Source organism: Meleagris gallopavo, chromosome 15 (assembly GCF_905368555.1).
Source record: "Meleagris gallopavo chromosome 15, MGAL_WU_HG_1.1, whole genome shotgun sequence".
NCBI classification, from domain to species: domain Eukaryota; kingdom Metazoa; phylum Chordata; class Aves; order Galliformes; family Phasianidae; genus Meleagris; species Meleagris gallopavo.
Window position 1 is genome coordinate 15,447,833 of NC_139418.1, and position 23,297 is coordinate 15,471,129.

General features: G+C 42.3%; 1 protein-coding gene and 1 long non-coding RNA gene across 2 annotated transcripts in view; one reads left to right on the plus strand and one right to left on the minus strand.

Moving 5' to 3' along the window:
* LOC146543351 (uncharacterized) overlaps window positions 1-574 on the minus strand; it is a 20,587-nt gene extending 20,013 nt beyond the window's left edge. Inside the window, exon 1 of the long non-coding RNA XR_014886692.1 lies at window positions 77-574. This is a non-coding gene — a long non-coding RNA (uncharacterized LOC146543351). The remainder of the gene's footprint in view (window positions 1-76) is intronic.
* PPP2CA (protein phosphatase 2 catalytic subunit alpha) lies at window positions 559-15,571 on the plus strand. The gene is made up of 7 exons (XM_085236954.1): window positions 559-717; window positions 11,883-12,092; window positions 12,587-12,760; window positions 12,941-13,030; window positions 13,475-13,636; window positions 14,100-14,218; window positions 14,817-15,571. Exons 1-7 carry the CDS (start codon window positions 616-618, stop codon window positions 14,887-14,889), a joined length of 930 nt encoding a protein of 309 aa, XP_085093080.1. The 5' UTR covers window positions 559-615; the 3' UTR covers window positions 14,890-15,571.
* The last annotated feature ends 7,726 nt before the right edge of the window (window positions 15,572-23,297 follow it).

A 23,297-nucleotide genomic window follows, 5' to 3' on the forward strand; every position in this document is an offset into this window, starting at 1 on the left:
GATGCCAGGCTCCATGCCCGAGCTATACTCCCCAAGGAGGGCAGCCCTATAACACCCTCCCTCACAGCTCTCCCACCTCCTCAGGGCCGCGGAGCGGAGCCGAGACGCCACCCCACAGATATGCCCACAGCCGCACCCTGGACGGGCGGGAAAACCTCCTGACTCCCAGCTCCTCCCGCGCATGCGCAACAACCCCCTCATAATGCGCAAGCCCTGAGCCCCCCAGCTATTATGGCCGCGCGGAGTTGCGCATGAGCAGCCTCGAGTGCCGTCTTGCCGGTCGGGCCGGTCCTGCTCATAACACGCAGGCGCAGTCCGTCCCGGCTACTGCGCACGCGTCGTCACCTCCCATGGCGGCTCCCTCCCCTCCCCGTAGTGTAGTTGGGGCTGTGACGTCAGCGGCGGCGGCCATTACACGGGCAGTGGGAGCGAGAGAGCGGCAGAGCTGCTGTGTGTAGGGCGCCGTTTCGCCCGCCGCTCCCGTAGCTTCTGCTGTGCTGTGTCCGCCGGCAGCGCGTTGTTGGGGCCTCTGGGAGGAGCGGCAGCAGCTGGTGAGGAGGAGGAGGAGGCGGAGGAGGCGGAGGAGGAGGGGGCGAGCGAGCGGGTGCGTGCGGGATGGAGGAGAAGGTGTTCACTAAGGAGCTCGACCAATGGGTGGAGCAGCTCAACGAGTGCAAGCAGCTGTCCGAGGGGCAGGTGAAGAGCCTCTGCGAGAAGGTGAGCGGCGGAGTGGGGGGGAGGGCGGCGTGCGGCCGAGGGGACGGCGGGGTGGGGGCGGCTCCTCCCGGCCGGACGGGCGCGGAGAGGGCTGCGAAGAGAACGGCGGAGCGGTACCGGGGACGTGGGGCGGCTCCGCTCGGTGCCGCCCGCGCGGCCCGGTGCTGCCTGAGCCGCGGCCCCTCGGCGGGCAGCGCCGCGGCCTGGCCCCGCCTCCCGCCTTTTCATCGCCTCCTAAAATGGCGCCGCTGCCGGGTTCCGCGGCCCGAGACCCCCGCGCGCCGCTGGGCCCGGCGCTGCCCTGCGGGGATGGCTGAGGGCGGGCTGTGACACGGGGGGACGGGGCGGGAGGAGCGCGACGTGAGATCAGAGCGGGCTCCGAGCTGCCGTGAGCCCGGCAGCTATTTTTTTTTTCTCCTTTTAAATATAAGAGCACGCTTATTTATGATTGAGATGGAAGGTTAGGTTGACTTTGGGAGTCGTTTGTTCAGAATAAAATGGCGCTTTGTGAAATAAAGCTCTTGTCGCCGTTGATTTCTGCGGTGACTGATGGGGGACGTTGGGGTCTGCAGACCGGAGTGATGTGCTGTACTGTGTTTGTTGTACAGGAAGATCTTAAAATCAGCCCCAGAGAGACCGTGCTCTGAAATGAAAGGGAATGATAGCTGTAGTGATACCTGGTTGTATTGTCCAGTCGCAGTCTAGTTCTGAATTGAATGGAATCCTCACCTATCAAGGTTTATTATTTTTTCCTTCAATTACTGGAGGTTTTATTTTCATCTATTCTTTTGATTGAAGGAATTGCCTTTTTTGGGGGACCTGGAAATCAATACGTATGGAAGTTATCGACGTACTTGGTTCTAAAGAAGGCTGCATGCCTACTGCAGGAAGAAGTGGGGGTATTTAAAGTTTGGCACCATGCCTTCAAATACTACAGCATGTTGGTTTAGACGCAAATTGTTTCCAGAGGACTTAGAATTAACTTGCAGTGCTTTGGCCAGATGCATTCTTTTTGTGTCCAAATTTCAGTTGACTGATATTCCAGCAACTTGAAATCGTAACCATTAGGTATGTTTGTGTATTTAAAATTGCATTGCAAGCAAGTAGCAGTTTAGGGATTGTTTTCCATTTGTTTCTCTAGTGACAGCAGTCCAGCTTCTTCCTTGTGTCCCGTTTGCCAACATTGGTATACTGATTCAAGGTCTGAATCCTGGGTGGGTATTTCTAGTAAGGCTGTATGGTAAGAACCCAAGAAATGAAATGCTTTCCATTTACTGGATGTTCTGGATAGGTGAGGAGTAGGCATACCAATGGAAACTCTGTACAAAAGGCACTATAGTCATGTTCATAATTCGTGCGAGAATGGAGGTGTTTTCATTTTTTTCTAATGAAGAATTGAAATAGACTTTATTTCTGGATGAGTGCGTAATGTTCATCACCAAAATAGATTCTTGACACTAGGAAAGAAAAAATTGTCTTAACCTGAAATGTTTCTGATAGGTTTTCAAGGCAAGGAATCGTGAGGCAGGTGGGCTCTGTAGGAGCAGCGAACTCTTCTGGTGAGACTGAAGGAATGATAAGTGATGTGTGTGGGGATTGTTTGTTTTGATTAAGGTGTTGGATTAGGTTACAGAAAGCTGTCTGTCCAACTGCTGTATTCTGTGATGAAAGACTGCAAAAATAGGGGAGAGAGTGATGTGAAAATACCACTGAGCAGCAGCCATGCTTTGCCACAAGTTGGGTTGTTTGAGCCAGCTCCAGACCAAAGGTGGCATTTCTTTGGGTAGCATGACACTGTGCTTGAGATAAAGTCCCTCTCTCTTACTGGGCTGTGGTCAGTACTTTGTGAGGTACATCCTGGTGGATTTACCAGGGCTTCCTGCTAGTGGTAGGTAAGGTGCTGTGTGATTGCCAGTGCAAGCAATTGGAAGCTGTCCTCAGAGGCCCAAGCTTTCCATTGTCCTTCTGTCCCCACTGGTGGGTTGCTGTGTTCCCAGAAGCAGGGCATTAGTTGAATTCTGTGCCTGCCTGCTAAGGGTTGTTACTCTGTTTCCAGGCTTCCAGCACCAGCTCTCAGCAGTACTGAATTAGGCATCATGTTTTCATTATTGTCAGTAGTTGCATGAATGCAATCACACCCAAAGGTTATATTTTTCCATAAAGAACTTACATGTTAAGAATGGTGTCAAGTCTAGTTACTGTTCCGAATGACTGGTGAAGACCCTATCAGACAGAAGCTGTCATTCCTCACTGCACTGAGCTGTAGCTAGGATAGGGAAAAGTAATCATTCTTGTGAGGGCTTTTCCCCATAACACACTGTTTATTAGATGATCTTCCTGACTGGTATTTCTGGATCTTCTGAGGCTTTGTGTGTGAAGACTGGTGCCTGTTGAGTAAGATGAAGCCTGAGGGCTCTGTTATGTTTCAGTATTGATACCAAAAGAACGTAACAGCTATTTGCAAACACCATGTAATACAGCACAGTATCTAAATGTGGCCATTCATGCATCGCAGTTACTCTCTTGGTGCATCCTGTGTTGTGCTTCATTACCTCAGTGATGGAAACTGGTAGAAATGTCCTCTAGAGATAGGAATAATTTGTAGCCACAAATAATATCTGCTTTCATAGACTTGATAAAAGTCTGAGTGACAATTAAGTTATTCTAATGTTAATATTTTCTATTAAGTTTGCCACAGCAATGACAGATTTTTATGTGCTTTAAGTATTCCTTAAGTTAGCTTTGAAGGATTGTTATAAATATGTGTCTTACTCAAGTATGGCATTTATGACATTGGCCACATTTGTCCTGCTGAGGCTGAATTGGACACTGGCTGCTGTCTGTGTACAGAGGAGAAAGGAAGTCCTTTGTGGCCAGGTGAGGCTTTTTTCCGCTGCCCACTTAGAACAAGGCTGCTGTTCTTTTCCATCCTTTGTGGGAAGTGGTCTCGATGGGACTGTTCTGATGCGTAGCTCAGGAAAGGTGGGATGGCAGTCCAGAATGGAATGCTGAATTCGTGAATGCAATCCCCATTGGTTATTTCAGAATCTATCTTCCTCTGGGTGGAGGAGAAATCTGGGAGCCTCTTGCTGAGAAGAGCTGAGCTGTGAGTGCATTTGAACATAGCCCCCAGTTTCTTGAAGCAGACAAGCTGATTGTATGCTGTGTAGAATTGTCAGGGCTCTCACTTTGTACTTCAGATGTGCTTTACTGGTAACTGCATGGATGGTGGTGCTATCTAAAAATTTCTTAATTGAATGAAGTTTTGATATCACTAAGCCCTTTTCCAGAAGCCTCGATTGACACCTTGTCTCTGTAGCTTTTGATCTGTAACGAAGTTGGTGATCACACTTGCTATTTGGTCTGTCACCATTGCTAACTTTCCAAGTACAAGTGTTTCTGGGCTGTGCTGATTTCTGGTACACTAGCTTGTCAGCAGTGGCTTTTTTTTTTTTCTTTCTGTCATCTGCCACCTCTAACACCAGGTCTTCCACATTAGATTTTCTGAGACTAATTGCCAATGAGAACAAGCCAAACATGCGTACTAACTGCAGCTGTACGAACTGCTTGAACTCCAGCTTTCTTTAAGCACTGTGGTTTTAGGAGGGCAGCATGTTACTGATGCAGCTTATTTTTGGGTCAAAAGAAAAACCTGCGGTCACAGTTCAATTCTTGCGTAGCACAAGACGAGCAAGTTTTGTGAAGCTGTTACTGCCCTGACATCTCTGCCCCGCTTCTTCAGAGGCACTGTTCCTTTGTTTCCTCTGTATTGGCTTTGTGCAGGACATGTTGTGTGTCCCTGCACTTCTGACAGAAGAAGGGGTGTGGGAGGCACAGTGTTTCATGTTCTATTTGCTACCACATTGGCTTACGGAGTCTGTAAAAAAGAAACTGCTGGTGGCAGGAGGGCCCTCTTTAGTTGTTTCAATGGCCTACGGGAGGACAGGAGAAGACTGGAGACTCCTTTGTTACTGCCTATTGAATTTACTTGGGGATTGAGCTGTTAATGCTTCGATCTCCGGAGAATTACAGGGTGAGAGGGTTTTTGTGACATTTTAATAACTGCTTTAGGTTATTGTGGAATGCTTTCACAAAGAAAGACACTTTCACTCCCAGTGTTCTTACAATAGCATTAATATAAAATGGAAAGTGTTCCCTTGCACAGAAGACATTTGAAGTGTCAGCCTTGCCAGCCTTCTCACCTAGTTCTGATTACAACACTTGGGTTATGTGTATGAGAAATTTGTCTTATGCACATCGCTTCTTGTAGCACTAACAGCTTTCTCTTCGGTATTCTGTGAAATTGAGTTGTGCTGCTGTTAGTACTTCTTTTAATTAGTTTTTACTCACCACATTCATTGTAATCAGATGGAGTGAAAGATATTCCTGTGTTGTCATTTTGGGCATAGCTTAAAATAACAGAAATGAGTGTTTGTAAGTTAGAGCAAGTTTGTACTTGAGTTTCTACAGTGTAAGGATAACGACATGGACAAGACTGTAGATTGATGTCCTGTTCCAGATCTACTGTTGGTAAAGCTGTTGCCTCCCAGGATCTGATGACAGTGCTGCTCTGTGATTGCTCCCGGGCCATGCTCAGTTAGTCATCACGGTTGCCTTAAACAGTATAATAACCTTACCTGTCTGGCTCTGGCATGAATTATGGAGGGCTTGTGCAAATGGCTCTGCTGAGACGCTCCAAGGAGCAATGGTAGAATTTCCCTTCTCACTTAGGGACCCTTAAAGACTACACCAGCATTCAATAACACCATTGTTGCTGTAGATTTCTTTCTTTAGGCAGTATGTTAACCTGGAAAAAGCAGGTAGTTTATCTCTGGCTAAAGAATAAATACCAGGGCTCAACTAATCAGTTGAGCAACATTGATATTTCTGCAGGGTATGTAGGAAATACCTTCCAATATAGGTGTTGAATTCTTGCTCACTGGTTTTGAAGTACATATCTTCAGCTTGACACATGTACCTACTGATACCTGCCTGCATTTAACATCACTGTGCCTAGCTGTGGTTGGAGTTATTTGAACAAGAAGTTTGAAAATCCTACAAATCTACCACCAGCCAGTTTAGCTTCATTTATCAGACACTAGTTTGGGAATGGCTTCAAACTATTTTTTTTTTTTTAATTGCTTGTGCAGTAAAAAATGAATTCAGCTTGCTATTATGGGCAGGGCTGAAGGCAGTCTCTATCAGTGATCAGTTTCATGCATTATTACTGTTACTCTTTTGCTTGGATCTTCAATATAGAGAGGAACCCATCTGGTTCTCCTAATTGATTTGGCTTCTTGATTTTTTTTTTTCTTTTTCCCCTGGATTGTTTAAAATTCAAAGTTAAGGGCACAAAGATATCTTGAATATTGTGAAATAATTATGACATTGAATTCTTTTGGGGATGCCCCTTCCTGTCCTCATTTTCTCCCCTTGTCCACTATTGTTACTTAAATAGCACTTCCTCTTCTCCTAAATCTCTCTCCAAAGGAAATAGCATTCTCTTCAGTTACTATTAGATATGTAAGGCTGCTAATGATTTTTGCAAATTGAGGTTGAAGGGAATATCAAGACTGTAGAAAGTGTCAGTCATTGTTTTGCAGTACGAAGGAATAGAGAATTACTTGGCAAAAGTTTACTGCCTGTACTCATTCTTATAGACCTTCTAGAATTCATAGGAGAAATAAAGTGATTGCCTCATTTAATCTTACATGCAGTGCTGGCATTAGGATTAATATCTTGGTTGGCCAGCATCTTGTGTTTATTCAGTTACTCTTCTAAGCAAATAGAAAAGAGTGCTAAAAGAGTGAGGCAGCAGTTGTTGCTGTGTTGTAGAGTGGTAAAGAAAGGTACTTAGCTTTGTGGTGAAATATTAAGCTGCTTTGTATTAAGCTTTTTCAGTTAGGTGCCTGTAGTTTGCTTATGCAGTCATTGAGATAGCGGCCACTATTCTTTTGTACACTTAAATACAACTTATTAAGCTTACATACAATTTCTGAGTTCATTTGTTCTGTTTGCCCAGCCCTGAGAAAATTAAGGGCCACAAATTTGCAGTGAGTTGCTTGTGACACACATTGCCAGGAGCTGCACTGTGATTGAACAGGCATGCTGCTTCCTTCACCTAGTTCCAAACCTCCAGAATGACCTGCAGTGAATGACATTAGTGGTGGTACAGGTGATGCTCACCAAGTCAGAGTAGATAGGATGCTCTCTGTTTCAGTCATGGAAGAGTATTTTGCTGCTGTCAGTACTTTTGTGTTGGATGGAAGTTGTTTCTACTTGCTGTGGAATACTAAATAGTTAAATGTTAATTGAGAGCTTTGAATTTTAATTTTACTTTTGCATATGTGTTCACATTGAACTCCTTAGTGGATTCTGAAGTTCAGAATTAAGCAGGTTCCCTTCTGTGCTGTGTAGTCTGACTGCTGTCTTAACATCTTCACAGGTGAATGATGTCAGAGGCCTGATGTCTCTATCTTTGTTTAAAAAGTCAGACTGTAAAAGAAAACCCTTTTTGCTCTACAACCAGCCCACATTTGATTTGAACATCTTTCCTCTGCAGGTAGGGACTGGGAACACTTGGAGGAAACAGAAATGCCTTTATTTTATAGAAGAGCTGCTGACTTTGCACGGAACTGGGACCTCTTCCAGGTGGTGATGCTGGCTGGCTAAAACCAGCCTTCATCCCAATTAGCTGATCGTTGTGGCTTTAGTCACATCCTGTGCATCTTGATGACAGGAAACTATGGGTGTGACTGAAGTCTTCGATCTCAACAAAATATGGTAACAACAGATGCGTGACTTTGTCTTGGTTACAGAGGATGCCTTTCCATACAAGCTTTATTAGACAGCGTGGTGGCTTACAGGTGTGAGTTTTGGTCTTCCAAGAATGCATTACAGATTTCCACAGTGACTGCAGAGCTGTTGTCTCATCAGTGATGCTTATATTTCCTTTACTGAGTTAGTATTAATCTTTTGATAAGTGCTTTATTGCGCTGATTCAGCATTGCACAGCAGTTTCAAACATTGTTTTTATGGTTCAGTAAAGCCACAGTAATGTTTCCTGCTTTTATTTTTTCTGTATGATGTGCCTCACAGAGTAGGTACTTGGTTTGAGCTATCAGAGCTGCTAGAAGGTAATGATCTGAGGAGGGGAAGGCATGAAAAAGGAATACATTGCATGTTCTAGAAACAAAAGGGCAATTGTATACTGGTGAATTGAAGAGATTTTTCAGAAACGGACCAGTTCAGATCTGTTTTATGAGCTCAGGTATGATGTATTCTGCTTATGCAGCAGACTTGCCCTCAGCAGTGTGAGAGTGGCTGGGTTGCAGCCCTCAAGGCGCTCAGCTTGAGCTGTAATCTGTGTCTTGTTGGGCAGAGAACAAGGGAAATGGGGGATAGCCAGAGTGCAGGCAACTCCTGCCTTTCATTAAATAAAATCCTGCAGATCTGAAAATCAAACCCCAATAGCTTTAATAGTCAGACATCTTTTTTGAATTTTTTGTACCCCAGCCTGTTATAAAATGTGCTGCTTGCTTGAATCTTTGTTTGAAAACAATGGAACTAATCTTTGCATTTTAAGAATGAGTTTTTGCTGTTGTTTTTTGCTTATAAGGTGCTTTGTAAACAAGAAAAATACAGTGCTTTACTGTTCATTCTACACTTTCAAAGATATGCAGCAATCCTGGAAGGTTGGGATCCTTAAGTTGGAGGCTTTATTTTCATCTGGTAATATTTGTTACTATAAAGTGAAAATTGTTTTCTTGTGCCTTTAAACTAGCCTTAGTTTTAGTCCTGTCTTCTGGCTCTCTTGAGTTTGCACAAGTTGCTTTTTCCCCAGAAAAACAGTTGAGTAAGCAGATACTGCAGATACTGAGAAGTGAACTCCAGGCAGCATAACTGAACTGACGTGTGTTTGATACGTGCTGATCGTTGGAACTTTGAGATTGCTCTAAGGGTAGCACATGACTTTCCACATCGACAGCTGTTGTGTAGGACAGATTTTACTGAGTTCTGGTACTTTTTTCCTCGTGTCTTACAGCTGCATGTAGGGACTTGCCATTGCAGTGTTGCATGCTGCAGATATCGGGCATTTGCTTCAGTTTATTGACTCCTTAGAATGTAGAATACAACTTAAACTTCCTGTGGAGTCATGAGAACTGAAGTCCCGCAGATGCTCAGGGCTCTCTTAATGTCAAGAGTTGTTAAGAAATGAAAAATGTCTAAAAAACAAAAGCACTGATAAGTGCTTGAGAAAAATCTTGCATTTTGGAATTGCCTAACTGTTTGTGTAGTGATAGGCAGTGAAACCTGAATGTTTCAAAATGTTAGTGTCAAAATATTGTGAAGTATTGCACTGCCATCCCTGGCAATAGGTCACAGGGTTCTTGAAGTGGGGGTCAGGTGTGCCTGTCACTGTCCTGCTCCTCCCTCATCAGGCGGCCTGACTGAGCAGTGCTGGGCTGTGCTGGAGGCTGCTGCAGTGCTTCCCTGCTGGCACTAAGCATGGTGGCTGCTGGTGGCACTTCCATTTTGCTAAAGAATGTGACTGAGCTAATAGCATCATCCTGGATCGTACGGAAGGGATCAGTCAGTGGGGAATGAAACCAAGTCATATTGCATGGGCTGGTGTATCCTGTACAAAGCTGGAGTCACACGTGCTTCAATGATATTAGTAACAGCTTGACTTTGTGAACCTTGTTGTGAAAGTGTATTACATCTACGCTTGTCTTGCCAGCCTGTGTTTCTGTAATGTCACAGTATATTCCAATAGTTGTGACTGAAAATGCAGAAACAGGTACAGCTGATGGTTTTTCAGTGTTATTTTCCACTTCCAACTCTCTCGAAGCTCCGTTTTAGAGACTAGTATACTGCATAAGCAGTTCAGTGTATGCCACTGCTAACACTGTGGGACATAAGACTGTAAATGGGCTAAGCAGGTCATAAGTTGGTATTTCATTAAACTGATTTCAAGAACATGAAAATATGTAGATGACTACACCAGCATCCTTTTGCTGCAGGATTTAAATGGAGATTGCTGTTTTGCAAGTTGACCTGGAACCGTCTTTTTCTATCAGAGTGGCTGTCTGAGTTACCTATGTGCTCGGTCGTCTGCATATCTGAGTGATTGAATATTTCAAAAACTGAGGAAGCGACAACTCCACAGAGAACGATGCCATTTTAATCTCAGTCAGCATAAAAGTTGCATACCTTTGATGAAAAATGAATGTAGCATTCCTTATGATGCTTCCAATGCATTACGAAAATATGGCAGTAGAAAGCATTCTAATTAAAGAATGCTTTTTTGTATTGAAGTGCTGTAAGTCTCTGTAACTTTCTCTGTCATAAGGAGAACTGGGATGGGCAATGCTTCTGACTGTAATGGTGTATTGGAGGAGGCTCGGGCTGTTAGAACACCTCCAGAACATCCGGCGAGTGTCACTGCATTAAAATGAACTTAAGTCAGACTATCTTAAAATAAATTGATGTTTTTAGCATCTGCCACAAGCCGCCAGCAACCCATCTTTGGCACTAGGCACAATGTGAGTGGAAACTCATGTGAACTTGACTTTGTTGTAAATAGGTCTGCAGAGTAATTTAACTTGGTTAATCATGATTTTTAATATCTCAAGCAGTGTTGTGCAGGGTACTTAACCATGACTGCAGTTTGCATTTCTTCCTAGTGTTGAAAGGAATCTTTGCATCTCCGTCATTAAAGGGTGTGTTGCTGGCCATTGGTGTTTGAAATGGTTGCTGGGCTGGGCAGCTTGGATAATGCTCAGGAGCAGTGAGACCACGTCTGGGGGGGTGCCCATCACTGCCCAGCTGGTGGCTTCACAGCTAGAGTGGGAATTTGGACAGAGCAGCATGTTCCTTAACGAGCCTGGTTCTTGTTGCACCAGGTATTTAATGCAGCTTTAGATGTCAGCTCAGGTTTGAGTTGTCAGGTTAAGTTTGAGAAAGCAGTGAGAGAAATGACCCTAAAATGAATACGGTGTTGCTCATCTGTCCGTCTCTTACACTGCTGCATGCTTCAGGGTATTTGGGATTCAGTGTGGCCGTGTGTAGGTGGTATTTAGTGCTGTTACAGTGAGTTCTGTGGGCATCACACATGATGGAGCAGAATGCAGTTTTCGTATTCTCTTCTTGGTAATATAATGAGGTTAAATATATCCTTTTTGAATAGGAACATTGGTGCTTGAAAGGCATAAATCTTAATAGATGGTAACTTGTAAACTTGCTGCTATTTATATTTCTAATGCCTCCAGTACTCCCTTGATTTAGAAAATTATTGTGGCATGTATTTATAGATTGTTGTCAGAGCAGTCACCAGCAACTGGCATCATGATGATAAGATTGAGGAATTCTGGCAGTATTTCCAAATTACCTTTTTGATGCTATAATTAGCTTGTGCTGTTTGTATGAATTACCCTTGTCAGCAACTTCTGTGTGCAAAACTTTGGGGAAGAAAATGAAGAGAGCAAAAATCCGCTTCTTACTTCAGCTTATAAAAGGCACATTTGTGCATACTTACAACACACACAAAGTTACTGTGTGGTTGGTAATAACTGTGAATGTTGGTTGAGTTCTTGCTTCTGCTTCAGGTAGGATCCTCTGCTGTATACAGAGAGATGCACACGAGTAGCAAACTGTCATCCAGCTTCTCATTCAAGACATCTGAAGTGTGGAACCCTGTTGGAACTCTGGCTGGTTAACACAGCCATGCTCACCTCCCGGATTCGGCTGTGTCTGAGTTCAGGCTTTGGAAGGGCTGGGAATAAGTTACTTGCATGATTGTAGGCTTACTACAAATTTACAGTCCCAGAGATGATGGTCATTGGTCTGAAGGCAGTTGTGCTACCTTTCTTGGAGCTGCTTTATAGAACGTATCAGTTTTTTCTAAGCTGGAAACTATTTCTGAAATACCCATTTGATGCTGTGTGAGGGGGGGAACCCAATTCTTTAAAAAATAAAAATACTTTAAAAAATCTTTGCAAGAAGCAAAGTTTTTCAAGTAGATAAGCTCCTGTTCCATATGCTTCAGACAAGGACAAGAGTTCATAAAAAGGGCAGGTAATGTTGTAATGTTGCAAGTAGTAGAGCATACTGTGAGTAAAAACTGCTCACAGACAATCTTACAACGTCTTTGGTTTTGTTTTTAGGCTAAAGAAATTTTGACAAAAGAATCCAATGTACAAGAAGTGCGATGTCCTGTCACAGTCTGTGGAGATGTGCACGGACAATTTCACGACCTCATGGAACTCTTCAGAATTGGAGGCAAATCACCAGACACAAATTATTTGTTTATGGGGGACTATGTTGACAGAGGCTATTACTCAGTTGAAACAGTCACGTTGCTTGTAGCTCTTAAGGTAATTTTTCTTCTGTACCATCCAGTATAAAATGTGTAATAACTGTCCTGATTGCATTTGATATCAGTTACGAATTTACTGCAATGGTTTATAAGTACAAAAACTGAAATGTTGTCTGTGTTGTCAAAAATATTTTCTACAAACCTATATACATTTAGTATTTCTGAAAAGCCTGTATAACTTTTCCTAAAGGGAGCTGTGCAATTTATTTTTATCTTTAAATGTGGAAGTAGCAGTCTTTAAAGATGTGAGATAACAGTTTAGTGCACAGGCATAGTGAAGTCCACTGCTAACAGAGGATAAAACCTGTTCTTCATCTCAAGGCAACTGAAGACTGGCATCATTTAGCTGTTTTTTTTTTTCCTTTAAGGTTGTAATTTCATTTTTTCTTATTGCTTAATTGGCATATTGTGGGGAGGGGAAGAATAGCAAATTGTGGTTTTGGGAAGTGCATATTGTCGTGCCCCTAAAATATCTTCCAATATTATGTTCAGGTCCGTTACCGTGAACGCATCACAATTCTTCGAGGGAACCATGAAAGCAGGCAGATCACACAAGTATATGGTTTCTATGACGAATGTTTAAGAAAATATGGGAATGCAAATGTTTGGAAGTACTTTACAGACCTTTTTGATTACCTTCCTCTAACTGCCTTGGTGGATGGCCAGGTAGGTTGAACTTGGACAAAGTTAAATGTTGCTGGTTGTGAAGCGATTAACACTGTATTCAGTGAGCTCTCAGCTTGAAAATAATCTCTTGAAAATTTTTCTTAATTGTTTATACTAAATAGTTACAATTTTTTGTATTAATAAATGTAAACAGTTGAAATCTCATAATGTCTCTTCCAGATTTTCTGTCTACATGGTGGCCTCTCTCCATCAATAGATACGCTGGATCACATCAGAGCACTTGATCGCTTGCAGGAAGTTCCCCATGAGGTATATTGAAAATTAATTATCTTAATTCACAGTGCGATTCATGATTCAGCATATGTTGGGCATTTTAATATATACAAAGGCAGAAAATCAGGTTCAAAACGATGTAGCAGTTTGAAAATGCCTGTCTTGCCTACTAGTCTTCTGCAGGAAAATTAAGGGACATGTTCTTGCCTAAAGTTACAAAGCATATTTTAATATCTCAGAGGTGAGAACTGCTTCTGTGAATTTTTTTCATTAAAATTATCTTCCTCGTGAGTATTTTCAGTTTTAACTGCACTAACTATTGTAGTTGATAGGTGGGGTTTTTCTTACATTTTCTTTCCAAGCCTTAAAGAGAAGCTGCAGTAAGCTGTGCAGGGACACGAATGTGGAGGTTGTGTTTTTTGTTCTTGCATTTTTTTTTTTTTTCTTCAATTCATGAAATACTTTCCAAATCTCTTACAGGGTCCCATGTGTGACTTGCTATGGTCAGATCCAGATGATCGTGGTGGCTGGGGAATTTCTCCTCGAGGTGCAGGTTATACATTTGGACAGGATATTTCAGAAACCTTTAACCATGCTAATGGCCTTACATTGGTTTCAAGAGCTCATCAGTTGGTAATGGAGGTAAGCAGCAAAGACTGTGTGTTTAAGCTGTTGAGAGGTAGTTGTTTGGTGCCTGGGATGCACACTTGGCCTTTTTACAAGGAAAAGGGCTGTAGTTGTGTGGTTTCTTCTTAGTCTCTGGTTGTCCCTAGAAGTTAACCTCTAATCATCAAAACCAGAACCCACACCTAGCTTTAAAAAGATTGTCTAATTCAGAATTGGTATTTCAATTTTTAACAACGTAGTGGATAATTCTTGCTGTTTTTTAATGTGCTTATGTAATGCTTACTAGGAAGATGTTATACGCTATGGTGCAATTCCTTTTTTCCCTTTTCAGTTGAGAAGAGAAATAAACACAGCCTTAATGTTATTTAAAACTTCAAAGCCTATGTAGAGTTTTGTACGTTGAAATTCAGCTTAGTAGTCATTTCTGGGGTGCAACAAATGAATATGGCTTTCCTAAATAGTTTATTTTCCTCTCCAGGGGTACAACTGGTGCCATGATCGGAATGTAGTAACAATTTTCAGTGCTCCAAACTATTGCTACCGTTGTGGCAACCAGGCTGCAATTATGGAACTTGATGATACTTTAAAATACTCCTTGTAAGTATGCTTAAAAATGAGATCCGTGTTGCACATGATTTTAAGATTTGATAAGTGGTATTTTGCTACAGTAACTATTCATGGTTTTGAGGTATGGTTTTTACCCTGTGCACATTCAGGAGGTGAGGGTGGAACTGCTGGGCTAGTGATATTGCAGTTATATATTGGGTACAGTTGTTGCCATCTAGACAGATGTCATTAAGCTCATTACATACAATAAAGTGAGAGTTTAATGAAATACTACAGAGGTAAGTAATTTGAAAGTCAGAATACTGTCAGATGTGAGGTAGTTATGCCCATCTGTAAGTCTAGGTGAAGAGACTTTGAATCTGGTTAGGACATTGACTTTACAAAGCTGTTATAGCAGATTTACTAATAAACGAGGAGCTGTACAAAGCGTTGTGTAAATTACCTCTTTGATAATTACTGGAGACTTTTAGTGTCTAGATGTATACTGATATCTGGCCAGGTTGAGTCTTAAAGCCACGGTTTGTTTCTTTCAAGTCCCTAGAAGCAATCCAAAGATGAGTTTAAAGTAATTCAGAAAAACATACCTGCATGTAACTGGAATGCTGTCACTAACACGAATGCTTTTCAGTTTGCAGTTCGATCCAGCGCCACGCAGAGGTGAACCGCATGTTACTCGTCGCACCCCGGACTACTTCCTGTAAAGAGAGCATAGACCTGTACAGTATTGCCATGAACCATATGTTGACCTAAGGAAAATGGGAAGAGCAACAGTAACTCCAAAGTGTCAGAAAATATTTAACATTCAAACTTGTTTTCACATGGACCAAAAGACGTGCCATATTCAAATACAAAGCCTCTTGTCGTCAACAACTGTGACCACTTTAGAATGAACCAGTTCATTGCATGCTGAAGCAACATTGTTGGTCGAGAAACCAGTTTCTGGCATAGCGCTATTTGTAGTTACTTTTGCTTTCTCTGAGAGACTGCAAATAATAAGATGTAGACATTAACACCTCGTGAATACATTTAACTTTCCATTTAGCTATAGCTTTATTCAGCATGACTGTAGATAAGGATAGCAGCAAACAATCATTGAAGCTTAAAGAACATTTTTAAAATAAGTACCAAGGCTTCATATTTGTTCTGAAACTGTTTGTTTGTTTTATTTTCAGGGAATACTGTTTAATTTAATTGTATTGATTTTTTTTTTTTTGTCTGCACTCAGTTCCCTTTTCCACTCTTTGCCCGACCATATTGTCCCTTGTAATGTCTGAGCATAGTGAATTACTTTGAACAGAACTGTTTTTTTCTGTAAAACAATGTTACTGCAGGACAGAGCTGCAGTGTTTTTCATAATAAACTTGTGAACTAAGTATGGAAAAATGTCAAATTCTAATTGCATCTCAGGTCAGCTCTGGTTTAATCAACTAATGCACAGCTGGATAGGTTTTATAAACCTGGGTAGAAGTTTCTACCATAAATAATGATAAAAATGAGGTGATTGAAGTGTGCTGGAAAACTGTGACCTTCTGAATTCTATCCCAGGGAGATGTCTGGTCCTGTGATCTCATGTAGCTGAGAACAGAGCTCACTTATTACTGAAATGTTGCTCTCTTTTTTTCCCTCTTGGTGCTCTGTGAAATATTCAAAAGTAGAAAAATACAAGGTAAATTAATTGATCAAGCATGGCTCTTTTTCAAGTGTAAATCTAAGTTTGAGTTATTTCCATTGTAGGTGCTAATACTTCAGAAAGAAGTCTGAAAAACTAAGAATAAAACCAGTTTTCTAAATATTAAAGGAATAACTTGAAATTCAGTACTATGTGTATTGCCCAAGCTTCCATTACAAAAATAAGTGTGATTTGTGTTAACTTCTGTTTAAAAACTTTCCTTTCTACTAATCTGAAACTGATGATGATTTTGTTCAAAACACTTTGAAATGTTTTGCATTATTAAGGCTCACACTTGCAACTTCTTGGACATACCTTAAAAGAACTTAGCTGGCTGTTCTAATGGAAGGCTCTTGCTTTCATTCTGTTTAAAAGGCTGGTTTTTGGGCTCAGTATATAGACTGTGTGACAAAATAGAGGGTCTTTTTTTAATACTGCTGGCTTGTGAGAGAAAACATAGAAGTGTTGCAAGTGTGCAGGCCTGCTTTCACACACTTTTTTTTGGACTTCCTTGCTTTTCTGAGGCTTTCTCTTGAAAGGCTGCTTGACTGTCAAACTTGCAAGATGCTTCCTTTCAAATTCATTAATTCACACCTTTTCTGAAAGGCTTGAGGGGTTACTTTTTCCTTCAGCAAAAATTCTGCCTTCAGGTAGAGCTTCAAACTATTGCTGGAAAGCTAAGTCCTTTGGATCATGACCCCTTACAGGGAGAAGTGCATTCTAAAAATAATGCTCATGTGGAGGTGTTCCTTCTGTTATTGTTTTCTTTCTAGCAAGTTGGGAGCTTTTGCTTTGATCACTAACAAAAAAAAGTTCCTTTGCTTTAGAGAGAGTTCATTAAGTTTCCTTTCCTCTTGCTTGCCATTTTCTGTATTTGTGCTTTTGCAGATAGAACTTCTACCTTCACTGACACCATTCCACGCCTTTGGCACAAGACATCTCCTGCTGCAGTGGGAAGCAGTTCCTTTGTTCTGTTTCTGTATGCACATACAGGCAGTTGTTAGCAAAGCCGACAGTATGTTGACGGTCACTCCAGGTTTTGCACTTTTCTCCATAATTATGCTATGACTGGCCATTTGTAGGCTTTTGTTTTTAAGAATATCACATTGTGAACAAGAAATTATTGCTCTGGTGGGGATTAGTATTGCTGTTTGCCAGCCAGCTGGAAGGTGAGATTCAAGAGAGAACTTCAAATAGAAATAATGACAGTCCAATTTTTCAGCAGCTGGCTGACTAGAAGTTCACTTCGAACTGTGATGCTGCTGGCACATAATTAGGATTTCGGTTTGTTTTACAAATCAGTATTGACCTTTCTTTCTGCACTGCAGAGACTGGTAGATTCTTTGGAAAGGTGATGTCAGAGTAGCTCAAAGTCCTGTATCTTCATCATTCAGTCATGCTTTTTACTTGAATTTGTATATCAGATTGAAGTAAATGCCTCTCATTTGTAGAGGTCTGTTCTTTAAACTAAGGAATCATCAGGTCAGAATCGAAGTATTAGTACATACACCCGTACACAGGAAAGCCTTTGGTAACTTCCTTTTTGAAAGCAGAAGATGGAAGCATTTTGAACATACAGATTTGCAGGTTTTCTTTCCTTCGTTCTCAGTCTTTCTCTGCCTGCCCCCACCTGCTGTCTGTCCCTTGGCATCCCCCAGGGCTCAGCTGCCCTGCAGGCATCCCACAGCCCTGCTGCCGTGCCTGATGTGGGCTCCTGTGTGTAGGTGCCTGTTTTCTCCAAGGTGAATGGACACTTGTGCTGGTAGGCTCAGCCTGAAGCTGGATAGTTTCCAGCTGCTCGCATTTGCACACAAGCTCAATATTGCTGCTCTGCTGTTTTAGATCTGACAATACCTGCAAGGCTTCTTATGCACAGGGAAGTGAAGACGGACAGAACGAGGTATCAGATCTGTCTGCCTGCATGATACTTCTGCCTTGGAAAAGAGGAGGTGTACGTATTGCTGATGAAAGCTTTGACGTTTCATCTGACTGTACACCAGTCTGGTTAGTATCAAAGGTTGGCCTGGATTTATTTTTTTTCACAGTTGCTGAAAGTCGCATTATAAAGATTGTAAGGTGAGGCCTGGGACAAAGTCTTTCCTCTGGCAATTTGAAAATTCAGTCTGAATTTCTAAAGGCCAGCTGTACGTTTTTTCATGGACAACGCAAAATTAAGGTGTGCTCAGTTTATTTTTTGCATCTTCATAGTTCAATAAATACATCCCTGTGCTCCTCCCTTCTTACTCCATTTCCTTACTAATAACACCACAAGTTCCTGCTGTAGGAGAAGCTGTGATGTCGAGCAGGACAGGGCTGAAGGCGAAATGCACCTGTTTGTTCTGGAAAAATGGTCTGGTCTGTAAGAGGCAAGTGTTACCAAATGACCACTCTGAATTTCAAATGAAGCAACACTACATTCAGTTAACTGAAGGTGTGGTTCCACTCATCTCTTTCTTGTATACCAGCCATACACTTTTTAATTGCTTCTTGCTTTACCCGTATGCTGAGAATTTGTGGTAATTTAGGATTTGTTTTATTTATTTCTGGTCTGTATAACTTCTGCATTGCCATTCTCTCTAGGTTGTTGCAGGTGTCTTGCCCAGACACACAGTCTGCTTAGCTATGGTTGTACGGTGATGCCTGCACTGTATCAGTTCTCTGCATGTTCCAGGCAGGGTAGTTTGGAAACAGGTTAAGTAAAAATGACATTGGACTTCATACAAATCTTTCAGGGCACGTGAACACACTAAGAACGCCCTGCAGAGTAAGCAGCTGAGTCAGCTTACTGTGGTTCTTTTAAAGTCTTGGTGCTCTAATTCATTTGGCTGTGCTGCTTCTGGATGAGAATAAAGACAAAGTGTTCTTTTGAGCAAGGGACTCAAGTTCTTTGGCATATATCCAGGAAAAGAAAGGCTGAGACAACACTTAAGGTTTTAAATTAAGCAGTGCAACATGTTTTAGCCTTTTAAAACCTGTGCTGTAGCTTAAAAGCATTAGTCCTTACGGTGAGTTAAGCCTGCTCTCAATTACTGTACAGTAAGCAACTGCTTATAGATGAAAATGAAACTGATAGCTTCTAGTATATAAAACAGATTGCTAGCTAATAGTATTTAAATGCTTACATATATATTGCTGACGTACAGCAACGTAAAAACATCACTTTTAGAGAAGGAGGGTACTGTGGCACTTGAAAAGATGAATTAGAGAGGCTCCAGAACATCTTTTCTTGGAAGGTTTCAGGACTAGACCAGAAAAACACATGTGAGCTGCTGTTGGTGCTAGTGCTGCTTCAGACTGAGATGCATTCCAACCTGCTTTCTTGTGTTTAAAGCAGCATCTCACTTAGTTGCAGCACATGAGATCCACAGTAGATGTTTATCCCATTGCCTCATCATCAAACTGCTGTGAAGATGTCAGGGCTTTGGTTTGCAACACGAACTAAAGATAAATGTAGGTGTATCCAGTGTCTCAAATTGGCATCAGCTCATTTCTGCTGATTTTCTGATGCCTGCCTTCACTGTCTGGGTGATGGAAGAGGAGGAGCACAACCCGAGGTGAGCATCTCTGGTGGAAGCTTTGGGGTGGGTGCTGTTAATGAGAGCCATCAACACTGCAAATAAATGCAGCATTCTGTAAGATGGTATAAATTGATCTAAACATTTGTAACTTGGTCCTCTTGTTGACTTCTGTATCTGTATTTCTCATCAGATCACCCCTACGTGCTTTCTTAAAAAAGAAACGAAACAAAACATAGGAGCTGTCTGAAATGGGATTATACATTTAAATACTAAGTGCTGAATTGTCAAATAGGACTCTACTTTTTAAACCAGGAATCTCGTGTTTCATGGAAAGACTTTAGCCTGTTTTCCTGCTGCCTGTACTTCTCAGGTGGTTTGAGACCACCACCCCCATGCTGGTTAATTGTAAGACTGTCAAAACCCATCTTTATTGTAGCTGTCAGTGTAAGTTCTGTGGAAATAGGGAAGCCCTGGAGGAGGGCTGCTGGGAAGGAGCCTCTGCTGCTCATTCTGTGCCTGACCCACTTTACAGTCGGCTTTGCTCATGCTCTGCCACCGCCTTTGTCCTCAGGGAGGCGGGATGCTGCCTGGCACTGCCCTGCCTGTGGGTGAGATGTGTTGGCTCTGAGTAGCTGCTCTGACTTCTTTTCAAACAGAAAATTCTGTGTTCTTGAGGTTTATCCAGTGTTAGCTCAGCCATCTCAGCACTTCACTGCACTGTCACTTTTCCACCACGCTCTCTTTTTAAAATGTTTTCAATTAGCCTGACTTGTGAAATATACGACGTTTATTCCCATGGACTTTGAAACCTTAAAGCCTCTGCTTTTTATCATCCATGGCATCAGTATCAGCCCAGAATCTGCCTTTTGGACTTCGAACAGCTGCAAGGCTGTATAACAGCATCGTGCAGCCACAGAATTAGGGCTGAGGGCACCTTTGGATACCTCTGGCACCTGCTGCTCCAGCACTGCCACCAGAGCTGCTGCCTGGCACTGTGTCCTGGCGTGTTTGGAGGTCTCCATGGAGACTCCAGCACTTGTCTGGGTACCCATGTCCATGCTTCATCACCCACACAGTAAAGAAAAACCCTGTGAAGCCAACTCATTTTACTGAAATATCACAGTCGGTGCTCAAGGTCTTCACAAATTCACAAATAGCTGCCTGAAGCTGTTCTGAAGGGCAGTTACAGTAGGTCATTCTTACTTTGTTCTTGCTCTGGCAGCCACGTATTCCTTACAAGCCAGAATGTGCAGCATGGCCCCACTTGTGTGCCATGTGGAATTAGGCACCCTTCTGCTAACCATGCTGGAAGTGGGGGAGCTGCCACCCAGCAGCATCTCCCTTCCTATGTAGAAACAGGGACTGCAGGATCTGAGTGGTCCAAATTATTTCTGTGGATGCTAGGGCAAAAACGGTACAAAACCCAGTATGTATAAGTACATGGAGTCAGACTGCAGATGAGGTTAGGAAAAGCAGCAAATATGCTTGAGGTATGTTTGCCTTTCTTCTGAATAACTTTCCCCTCATCTTTAATCTTTTATGCTGTCTCAAATCCTCATAGTTAGGCAAGGAGAGCACATAAATGTCATTTGAGGGAGAAACAGAAGCTGATAATGAAATTAAAAAATCAGTTGATATTGCCTGAGACAATTTGGTTGAGTTTTATCAGCCTACTGCTGTTACATCATCTAAACTGCAGGCTCTGCTTCCCTCAGTACCTACCCGCTGCTCTGCTTTACTGAGGCACGACTTGCACAGAAAGCAACATCTCAGGGATGTTTCTGTTGCACAGGTTTTGATGAAGTGGAGACACAATTTTTCTGGAATTTAGTGGAGACAAGGATTTTCTTTCTTTTCTGCTGCATTGTTGCAACATTGCTTTAAATAACATTGGCACAAGCACAAGGAGCTCAGCAGTATTTTTCCAGCATCTGTATCAGACAAAAAAAAGTGCTTGCTTGCTCTCAAAAATGTTCCCTACCTTCTGCAGTCCTTGAAGAAAAAACAGACTCCTGTGAGTCTGACAGCCTGTGCATACAGACCAGCTTCTTGTCCAGGCTCAGTGGTCACACCTTGCTTCCCAGCAGTGACACCAGGCTCTGCCACAGCAGCTGTGGTCTCCTGAAGTTCAGTCCTTGCAGGCTCACCTTCCCTTTGGTCAGTAAATGCAGACTGAGTCCTGTGATTGGTGGAGCAGAGCTGAGGTCTTTCAAGCCTGGTTCTCTCTAGGCTTTGATAATCCCATGTAACACTTGTATTAAAAAAAATACTCATCTTTTTACATCATGTTATCTCCATAATCTCTAAATTGCAATTGTTGCTAACAAAGAGCATTTCTCTGTCTATAAAAGTGCAGTGTGAAGTGGTTAGGGTTTTTGTGGGGGGTGTGAAGGGGGCATAGATAAGATGTTAATTTTTAGCTAAACAGCCAAGAGGAATAGCTGCAAACAGTCCAAGGTTCTGGACTAATCCAGTGCTGTGTCCAGGAGGCTGCTCTCTGTTGCTAACGCCATGTTCAGTGTCAGAACTCCCTTCCCCCTACGGCTGTGCAGCTGCTCAGCTGGCTTCTGCCCACAGCCCAGTGATGCTGCAAGAATGTAGGTCAGATCTCTTCTGGATCTGATAAGTGTTAAATTAAGCTTATGCTGATCTTGGTTGCTCCAATCATTTCATATATTTGCTATAGTGTTAAGCTTCCCCCTTCTTCTGAATTCTCAGTAGTAAAAGGTCCTTAATTGTAATTTATCTATGACTGATACCTAGTACAATTACCTTTGCAACTCAGGTTGGTGATGCTCAGGCTTAGGATTATTTGCATTGGAATGATTACCTGAGCATGTAACAATTGAGATTGGTATTTATTTATTTATTTTTAATCTTGTTCTTTGCTTTGCAGCTTTAATGAAGGATGAGTCTCCTGTGTTGCTAACACTGACTTGCAGGACTTTGACTATCACCATGACAAAGACAGCAAAAAGCATTCAGACTAGCTTTGAGAGATTCCCTACACAGTATGTAGGGCACAGTGGGAGGTGGCCTTCGTGTGATTACAGCCTATCTGTGACAGTTGTCTGCCAGTTCTTAGTTTGGTGTTTTTGTTGCTTTAACTTTCTCAGACTTCTAACTCAACAGATACGTTCAAAGTCCACTGCGAACTCAATTTTCTCTTTGGCACCTTCAGTGACTTCCATCAAGCGTAATGCTTAATCCCTTTGAATTATAAACCAAGCACAGATCTTGTTTAGGCATGGAACTTTGCCGTCTGCCTGTTTCTAGATTTTATTAATTTGCCTTGTGTGAAGAGCAAACCCTTCCACTGACTTTGATTTGCAGGTTGAGAGAGTTTGTGCTTACTGATTAGAAACCTTGATCTTGGGCAGCGTCAGGAAAAAGTACTTAGGACTTGCAATGTTTTCTGTAGGCTGCTTTCTGTCACCATCTGATCCTCTAAATCAAGGAGCATTAAATAATTTAAAAAGCACATTTAAAGAAAATAAAGGTAGCGCTGTTTCTTTTAATGCAGTGAAAGTAACTTTTTTTTACAGTGAAGCCACGAGATGAAGGGGTTTTAGAGGAAGGAGGTATACGTGCTGAGGCATATTTGGGGTACGTATGTGTGTGTAAAGCCCCTGTATACATAAATCTGTATTATATACAGGGATAATTAGGTCCTATCGAATTTCAAACAGCTTACCTAGTTACTACCAGCAGGATCCCTGAGGCCCACATTAGTGGTGATGTACTGCCTGTAAGCAGCACCTGCCACCTCCAGCTGAGCACTCACCTGCTGTGAAGGGCTGTGCAGGTGTGTGTCCACGCACAGAGACTGGAAGGCTCAGCTGAAGGTAATTTGAGCAGGGTTAACTCCTCTCTACATCAGTTTCTGAGTGCCTGATGAGCTGCTGAGCGCCCCAATGCTGAG

What these genes read in the sequence shown, in the direction of transcription:
- PPP2CA (XM_085236954.1), top strand. Translation starts at nt 616, where the DNA reads ATGGAGGAGAAGGTGTTCACTAAGGAGCTCGACCAATGGGTGGAGCAG. An exon ending in TGCAGGAAGTTCCCCATGAG is followed by an intron (nt 13,031 to 13,474) that starts GTATATTGAAAA and finishes AATCTCTTACAG; the next exon opens with GGTCCCATGTGTGACTTGCT. An exon ending in GATACTTTAAAATACTCCTT is followed by an intron (nt 14,219 to 14,816) that starts GTAAGTATGCTT and finishes AATGCTTTTCAG; the next exon opens with TTTGCAGTTCGATCCAGCGC.